General features: G+C 26.2%; 1 protein-coding gene across 3 annotated transcripts in view; it reads left to right on the top strand.

The window, feature by feature from the left end:
- Positions 1 to 1,929: 1,929 nt before the first annotated feature.
- Positions 1,930 to 9,942, top strand: part of LOC129971589 (carboxy-terminal kinesin 2-like) — a 29,506-nt gene continuing 21,493 nt past the window's right edge. The window contains exons 1-2 of one of the 3 annotated variants that reach the window (XM_056085496.1): positions 1,930 to 2,014; positions 6,181 to 6,316. In XM_056085496.1, the coding sequence (XP_055941471.1) occupies positions 6,191 to 6,316 (126 nt within the window). In that variant the 5' untranslated portion in view covers positions 1,930 to 2,014; positions 6,181 to 6,190. Of the gene's footprint in view, positions 2,015 to 2,142; positions 2,161 to 6,180; positions 6,317 to 8,907; positions 8,953 to 9,942 lie in introns of those variants that run through there. The other 2 variants (XM_056085498.1, XM_056085499.1) reach the window with 2 other exon arrangements.

Here is a 9,942-nt window from a genome sequence, read left to right as displayed (position 1 = left end):
ACATAGATTTAGCTATAATATACAAAGTGAATATTCTTACCTGGATTTTTAAAACCTAAATGCCAATATCATTTTTAAATTCTAAAATTTTTTTTTAATGTCATAGAGTACGTTAAAGTATTTAAATGAAATTTTAAAGTCATGTCATTTCCCAAGAGCAAAAGTTAAAGAATAGAAGCATAATAACATGTAAAATGCGATGCTGTTACTTTTCAGTAACTTCGGAATTCTAATAACCTCTTTCATAGTTCCTAGATGATTTTGACGACGTATAGGTATAAGAAATATTTGGAGCAGAAGTCCAGTTCAGGTTTCCGCTCCTCATTTTAACTCAATGAGATTTCAGTTCTTGTGACAACTCGAATCTATTTTTATCAATGTGTTCTGGTGAGCCATTGCCCCTCTCTGAATTTATCAATCTTCTCTTATACTAATAACAAGAAATTAGATCCTTACATTCTTGAATTATTAACTTCGTATTCTTGAATTACTAACATATCCTTAAAGAAAATGTTCATAATGTCAAGATGACATTTTGATCATTTTTTACCTTTTATTTAGTGAAAGGAAAGTTCTTCCTCTTTGGAGTCATAAAATCTTGCACCATTAAAAATAATTAATATCTACATAAAAGAAAGCACGACTTTCGATTTTTTGAATAACAAATGTTTTCGTTATAGCTATTTTTAAATATCGGTCCAAATATCTATCATTTCAATTGCACTTTATTTTTTTTTAAAAATATCTTGTAAAACATACGTCAAATGTTTTTTTAAAAAATTAAACAAGAAAAATTGACATTTATTTTTATTATACTTTCATCAAAATTTGTTTTCCCCCTTATATATTGCCAACAGAGGCACTTGTAGAAAAAGTAGATTTTACTATGTTTGATCGCAGTATCAAAAAACACAAATAGAGAAATTGAGTCTGATATTATTTCCAATTGCGAATTTTAGCAAATTCGGACATTTTTTCCATTGAATAACGATGACGTACGGTTTTAAATGATTACAACGATTCTGAAATTCGAAGAGGAATGAATAACCTTTCCAGTAATTTTTCCACCGTAATCACCGCTCATCACATTTATACAGCTGGTTCAGGTTATTTTTTTATTACAATCAAACGGTTTATTATTTGAAGTAAGGCCACGCTTTTTTCTCGGGCCATATTTGGAAGAGCTCCTATTATTTCCTTATCAGTTCAGAGAGGGGATTTTATTGTTTATTGTCATTTGGAAATGTTAAAACTGCTTTGCTTTCTCTGAAAGCGAATTAATTAAATGCCCTCTAACTAAAGGAGTGTTCATGAGGTTAACCAGATTCTAGTTTATTCTGGTTTTTGAGGTTAACCAGAACATTTGAGAATAGATAACAGATAAATCGAATCTTTTTATTTTTTGAATTCTAGGTTAAAGAATTTCTAATGGCAAATTCGGCATTAAATTCATATCAAGGTTAGGATTAAATCATATTCATCACTGATTTTTGTACTATGATATCGCGTTTAGAATAACGGTTTATCCCTTGCATGAAATAAAATCTCATAACGATATGCATCAACTTCTGCTTTGCTCAAATATTCGTCGAATAATCGTTATCTCTAATTGCAAGAAATTTGAGTCCTGCGATCTTTATGCGTATTAAGACTGACCTAAAATCTTATTCATGAAATTGTTTCGTCACATTTTTTACAATTTATGACTTTGTCTTTTATAACATAATTTAGCTTTGAAATGAAGCGAGAAAATAGATAAATTACCAAAATTATTAAATACGTATTGAATATTTACATAAAATTTGAATCATGTACTATGCATCGGTACAAGGTAATTCATTCTTTAACCTCTTTGCTAATTAGAGTATTCACCAAGAAATAAAAAACAACACCTATCAAGACTAAATACTTCAACTTCTACTTTTTCCTCCGACCAATCAGATGAGCGAATATTTGTAAATCGTTGCTTGCATACAAATTCCGATGAAAACCGCCTTTTTTTGAATTATATTTAGTAAGTATTAATAAATCTTATTGTAAAACAAATTATAAATCTTAGATTTAGTCAGAAATTTTTTTTAACATGGCTTTTTCATGAAATTTAGGATTAAACTGATGTGCATTATATTTATTTCTTGTTGATGGTAGTTGTTAACAATGGTATGTTTACCATGTACGATCAATCAATAAAACGTTACTGGATTGTTAGAAAATACTGATTAATAATTTATGATTTTTGTAAATTGATTTAGTAATGTGTTAATTAGTTTATCAAACTTTATCAGTTTTAAATGTTAGTAAATTCTTTATTACATAATGTAATAACGTAAAAAATTTCTTAAAATCATGTTACTGGTTTCAGTATTATATTTCCTTGAATATTTAATGAAAATGCAATTGCTAATAAAATAAATGGTATATTTCAATAAAAATCTTTTATGAATGTTACTTTGTCCAAATGTTATGTTTTTTTAAAATGAAAATTATTTGTTTACAAAACAGTATGTAATTGCATCAACTGTTTTACAAAAATACATATTCACAGTAATATTAATTTATGTCAATACTCCAAACTATTTTTATTTGTTTTGCTGTTAAATAAGGAATTGGAAGCAAAAAGCAAATTAGTGCTTTCTAAAATATATTGCATCATAAATAGGAAAAACCAGATTTTGCATTCTTTTGGTTAGAAAGAAAATTATTCAAGTATTGATTGTGCAGATCTTGATTTCAGCCTTTTACTTTCTGTGTAACTTGCATTAGTAGCATATTATATATCTTGTTTATAGTTGTAATTATTTTAATTATTTCTTATATTTAATTTTGTAATTGGATTTACAATATTACCTTACATTTTCTCATAACGTTAGCCACCTTTGGGATCAGTTGGTTCATCAAGTATATTTATTGAGTTAATTCAACTAAATCGCTTATGCATTAGAGCTTTGTCCTTTTGATAACATTAAATATGTTACCTTGAGTACATGAACATCTTTAAAGCTGTTTGTTTACTGGGAGAAATCAGAAAAGGTGGGTATGGGCTGGAAATTTTTTTTATAATATGACCATGAGTGTAAAAGACAAATACTAGTATTCAATTAACTCGAAAACAAAAAGCTCTATGATAATTTTTTATTGCATCTTAAACAATTTTTCATTGCTTTTTTTTTGTATTTACATTTTTGTGGATCATTCATTTTTATTTTGGTTAGCATTTTTTTGTAATTGTATTTTAAATTAGATTACTGTTCAGTTAGCAAATGATGTTAGTAAGACATTCTGTATCTATTTTAATAATATTGATGCTGCTCCATGAGATATGTGCATATATCACTAAATAAGATAAGGGATGTTAGTTTGTAAAATCCATACTTCTTAGTTGAGAATAACTTTTCGTTTTTTTAAATGATGTTTAGTACCTGTGAAGAAGTTTATTGTTGCTGACTCTTGTAATGAACAACATAGCTCATTCACTTATAACTTTTCTATTATCTCTATGTATATATTTTTTTTATTATTTTCTATATGTCATATTATGTCAATAAGTTTCTTTATGTAGCTATATGATTTTACATTGGAAAAAATTGATTTTCATCTATTGCATTTTTGATTTAATATTTAACTTTGTAGTATGAAACAAGTATATAAAACTATTGAAATTCTTTTCATAGTAAAAATTATTTTTTATTTGCATTTGAAGATAATAATTTTTTAAGAATTTATGCAGCCACAATTCTTACTCTAGAAATACTCTGAAAATTAACATCTCATTCTATATTAACTCTTTCAGAGAAGAATTTATATAAAAATAATTCCTTGTTGCACACAAATAAAAATTTGTTATATATATTCAATAAAAATATTATTTTTACACTCAAAAGCCATATTTAACATAATATTTAAAATTTAGACAAAAAATCTTTTGTTATATGATTTAAGAGATATGTATTTGGTACCACAATGTTCTCTGGTTCATAATATAAAATTTTTTATTATCAAATTAATCAATTTTGCCATTTAATATCAAATTTATAAGCTTTTAAAACAAATGAGGTTAAGATTTAAATAAATAATTAGAATAATAAGAAAAGAATTAGAACAACAACAATAGGTAATTTTAAATTTGTTAAAAATAAAGATTTTTTTTCAACGTATAAAAATATTCACAGTTATTTTTTAGTGTGAAATATTTTAAAGAATTTGCTTTGAACTAAATGTAAAGGTATTTGGCGATAAAACAAATCCACTTAGGTTTTTTTTTTTTTTTTTTTTTTTTTTTCTTTTGCTGCAATGAATAATACATCTTTTTATACAGGATCTTCTGGTGATGTGTCAAAAATGGTCCTTTTAATAAGTATCTGGAATATACAAAATGTTTTTATAATGTGAAGTCACAGAATAAACTATCATGCTTTAAAAATTCCTTTATTAAATGGCTTAAAAATGAGACCATCACATATTAAATATTTAGCTATTAAAGAATCGCGGGAAAAATCTCTATGTTTTGAAAAGTTTAACGAATTATTCCATGTCTTGAATTAAAAATATATAAAAAATAAAACGGTAATTGAAATTTAATAATTGTTAGAATTTAACATAAATTCATTCTCAACCTTTGTTGCTTAAAAACATATTTTCCAAAATAATTTTTATTTAATAGAATTTAGTCTTGACTCTTACTCCACTGACCATATATTGCATTTGGCATCCATTATAATTTCAAATACAAAAGGAGGGTAATATCTAATTTTCTGTGCCAGCAATCAGATTAATTTAATCAAGATTGATTATTTCATTGATTATTCAAGGTTCATTTTCGGGAAGCAAATATCTCGGTGACCTTTTTCCTCATTTGTAGAAAAATGACCTTCATCCATTTCGACGCTTCATAAATAGGTTTTTCGATGGGTAAATCTAAATATTGTCCTTGTTCACCTTTAGTAGTTTCCCTAGTGTGCTAGCAACTTAAAAATACAATAACAGAACAACATTAGACCATAAAATATTTAATGTAGCAATGAAAAATGGCTTAAATATTCTAAATACTTCCATATCTTTAAAGTAAAAATTACATGCCTTTTTGTCTATAGGTCACAAGAACTTTTAAATAAGGTGATGAAAATCGCACATACCATTTCGGGATTCATTTCTTGGTCAACAGTGCTGTATTCAACTTTCAAAATTAGATAATTGAGATATTCAATTGAACCTAAATTTAATGTTCTTGTTTAGTCTTCCATTTATAAATTCTGAGATAATTATTGTACAAAAATTGGTTATAAACCATCTTAAAGTGTAAATAATTGTCTTTTTAATAATACTAATTTAAAAAGTAATATTAAACCGGTAAAATTTAATTTTAATAAATATTTCAAAATTAATTTTAAACTGTTTATTACAATGCTTATTATTGTTGTAATTGGAAGGAATTTTATTATTTCATCAAATCCTTCACTTACATTTATTTTGTCATTGTAAAAATTATAGTAAATATGTCGCTTAGTTTTAACTTGAACCGAAATTGTTATTTTTTTCATGCCTTTATTTCATAGCATGTACATCTTTTATGCACATGCATGGCAGTCCAGTGATGATCCATCTTGGATTGCCCAATATGATGTAAATTTTTTATTGGCTATTCTGAATTAAAGTTGAGAAAATACTGTCATTTTTTAGTTAAATCTCGCATTATTCAAAACTTGTTAATGAGATCTCCTGTTTAAGTTATGAAATTTTTTTATAATTATTGATATTTATTGCATGAGCTATTTTATACTGCATACGTTTACCACTTTATAGTGGAATATACATTCATATATTGAATGCTCATTTTTCATATTCATTCAAATAAAAGACATTTATAGCCTATTTTAACATGTGTTATTTTTCATCTTGAGCCTAGAATGATTTTCAGATGTGCATAATTTTTAAAGATAAATAATGAGAATTTTTAAAAAAAAGTAGCCTGATCTTTTCTATGATGCTACTAAAATTTCTTTGTTCAGAAATATGTCGAGGCTACATTTTCATCGGTGTATAAAAATGGTACTTTTTGTACAAAAGTTTGTTTTGTCAAGTTTGAATTGCCGTTTAATGTTTTTTGGAGGTTTAAAAATGCTTATTTAAATAAATTTTAAAATATTTCAAAAATAATTCACTGCATAATATTTTATTTTCTAGATTCCTACCAATGAGTCGTATTCCTCCACCTTCCTCTTCATTAAAGAAACAAGATGAAAAGCTTTCTGTTTTCAAGAAACCAGTGGTCAAACCAACAGTGGCAAAGGCTGGCATTAAAAGACCTGGAGAGAGTCAGGTAAATCAATTATTGAGTATTTAATTTTCTTTTATATTTTAAAATTTGCTAAACATTCAAATTCATATAGTCGATTTCTTTCTTTTTTTTTTTTTTTTTTTTTTTTTGCTTTCATTTTTTTAATAAGTGAAAAAAAGTTGCTGAACAATTTGGAAACCTGAGAAATTGCATACCAACATAATAAATATTGTGTTTTACTGTGCATGTAAAATTTTGGTGGTTGTGGATATTTATGGCTCATGGTTTACTAAGCAATTTCCAGATTGCATCAAGATTGGCAACCTCCATTATATTATACATAATACAACCGATTTGGCGATCATAACCATAAATATTCACAAGTGCCAAAATTTTAATTGTAAGGAAAAATATTACTGATCTTAATTAGATGTGATGTAAAAAGTGATATTGGAGTGTTTATTATTATGGTAGTATTGAGGTCTTTACATTTCTTTTTCACATTTTTTTTTTTTTCATTGTTGTATTTGCCTAAATTAGTCTAATAATGTTATTTCAGAACCTCAGTTCTTTTGGATTTCCTCAACTCTTTGCTTATACTCTTAGAAATAAGTTTTCAAGTCGATAAATAGTAAAATTTAATACAGAATTAAAACTTTTACCTATGGAATTATAAGAAAATATGCTAGTAAATACCCCCTCCCCCCTCTTCTTTCCTTTCAAAAAAATAAAAACAAGTAAAAAAAGCTTGTCAGGCTTCTTCAAGGATTAAATAATGGGCTTTGACCTTAAATAAGATTGCAAAAATTCTGTGATTTTTTTTAATTGCCTTCTAAACAGCTTCAACATAAAATTAATAGAAGATAAAGGAATAATAATAATAATAAAAAAATAATAATTTAGGAAATTATGTAGATTTAAAAGATTCCATTAAAATTATTTCTTATGTTTATTGGTATTTTTTAGATTATCTAATGCTTTATTTTGATTTTGCAATTTTATTTCAAGAAAGGCTGTGACATTTTTTTTTCTTCATTTATGCTCAAAGAAACTAGTATAGCATAAATATTTTAATCAGTAATAATTATTTATCTTCTATTATTTTAGCTATATATTACTTATCAATTGAAATTAATTTGATATATTTCTGATTGCTAGTTTCTCAAAATATGATCTTGTCATCCTAAAGCTATTAGTATTTTAGAAAATCTATAAATATGTAATGTAATGTACATTTATGATAATATACACATTCTTAGATATATTAAAAATTGCATGCATATTTTAAAATTTTGTTTTTTTTTTCAGTTATAAAATATTGCCAAAAATCAATGATGCTGCTGCTTTAAATTTTGATAACTAAGCTATTTAAATATAAATTTTTAAATGCTTTCTTTAAATTTAGTTTGCACTTTCTTAATCTACTCAGACCTTTAATCCTTTTAATATTACTAGGAAATTTGTGTTCCTATGTAAATATCTATGAATAAATATATAAAAATCCCAGTTTCAAACATATATTATTGGAATAAGTAATTATTTCTGTAATTAAAAATTTTTTATGGAAAACATTTATTCCTAAATTTTTACTTTTAAGTAGAAGGATGATATCAAATTTGATAAAAAGTTAAGAACTTGTTTCAAGAATTATGGATGCATTTTTTACATGCATGCACACACGCACACACACACACACTCACTCCCTATATATATAGGTTTGATTGTAATATGAATATGGACTAGAATATGAATTCTAGACTTCTTATTTTATTAAATCTACACTAAAATTTTTTTCATCATACAGAATTCTTCCTATGGATAATAAAAATTGTTTCCAATATTTTCCACATAGATTGATAGCACTATCTTAAATAGAAATAGGCGAAAGATTTCAAGCTATAACCTTTCTTAAACTGCTAACATTTAACTGTGTAATCATATTTAAAGAGTACTCTGATTCAATCCATATATCTGCTAGTACTGATTGCAAAAGATATTGGATTGCATTTGTATTTCATGTTTAATCAGAAAATTCTTAAAGACTAATTACAAATTAATCATATAAATGTATAGTTGCATATGTGATAATTTGTTTTTTTCATTTGCTGCTTTTGAAGACAGCAACATATATGGGTCATTTTCAAAATTCGGTGCCATTTGTTGTCCATGTGAAACACATTTTTTTTACAAGATGTTATAAAGTTTAAATGATTTTTCTTTTTACCATGCTTTTTAGCAGGCAATTTCCAGTGAAGAAACAATAAAATTAAAATAATTCATCTGATTTTTAATTTTTTTTTCTAATAAAGAAGTTGAGAGGAAACAAAAATTCAGCTGTCCAAATCATAAAACTCAAAATGTTTTTTGCTGCATTACTTTCCAAAAATTAAAATTTTTATTCTGACATATTTTTTTATTGTGAAATATACTTTTAATTATGTTATAAAGAAGATTTTAATAACCTTTTAAGAAGAATAGATGATTTTTACCAATTAAATACAGCTGTCCAGACATTAAGTCATGTCTGTTACCATACAATATTTTCAACATTTTAAGCAACAAGATTGAAATTTTGAAATGACAACACTTGTATACCAGTGAAACATGTTCTAATAAAGTAATGCAAGCAGCCATCTTGAATGTTTGATGTTTGATTGAAGAAGCTGAAGCCTTTTTGTGTTAAGTATTTTTATTGCATGTCATGTCTGTTACCTTAATATTTTGTATAAAATATATTTATTTATTAATTTATTCAACTGATTAATTTATATTTTTAGGTTTTTAATTTTAATTAAAATTTATTTTCATGTTTTTATGGAATTATTTAGTTTCCTTAATTTTTGTACTTTGAAATGTCATGTCTGTTACTGGTCATGTCTGTTACTCTATATAGTAACAGACATGACAATCTTGGTAACAGACTTGACATGTTTCAAGATTTGAAATATGGTTCAATTTTTGGGTTTGTTTTGTTTAAATTTTAGTTGATATTTTAGGAAGAATTTTTTAAGGGTGGGGGGGGGGGAGGGAATAAATGTAAGTTCTTACTTTTTAAAAGCGCATGTTTGTTTTTCATTTTTTCTCTTATCTTCTTTGTTTTTTATTATCACATTGTATTTACTGAATTGATTAATGTTTGCAATGTTATCAAATCATTTGCTTTATTAAACTTTATTTCTGAAAATTACGTGTGCGAACATGCTACAGAAGTGCAGGCATTTCATTTCGGAGGATCGAGAAAGCAGGCAACTCTGCATACTGGCGTTTTATATCTAAGAAACCAGCATGAACCAATTTTGTTCTGCACAATTTCCGAATGTTACGACCATGGTCCTGCAGCAATTTGGGCTCACCTTCAGCCAATATTCAACGAGCTTAAGAGAATTTCCCCCGAAGTTGAAATCATCCACTTTTTTTCTGATGGCCCTACCACGCAATATCGGCAGAAGAAAAATTTCTTCCTTTTGAATGAGCATATAGCAAATAATGGTTATAAGTATGGATCATGGTCTTTTTTTGAGGCTGGTCACGGCAAGGGTGCTGCTGATGGAATAGGGGTAGCCATTAAGAAAGCTGTTGACAAAATAGTTGCACAGGGGACAGATATACCCGATGCAAAAACTCTGTTTAATGTTTTAATAAATAAAACAAACATTCAGCTTCATTAT

This window comes from Argiope bruennichi, chromosome 6 (genome assembly GCF_947563725.1).
Source record: "Argiope bruennichi chromosome 6, qqArgBrue1.1, whole genome shotgun sequence".
Lineage (NCBI taxonomy): Eukaryota > Metazoa > Arthropoda > Arachnida > Araneae > Araneidae > Argiope > Argiope bruennichi.
This window is presented reverse-complemented; position numbering and strand designations above follow the sequence as displayed.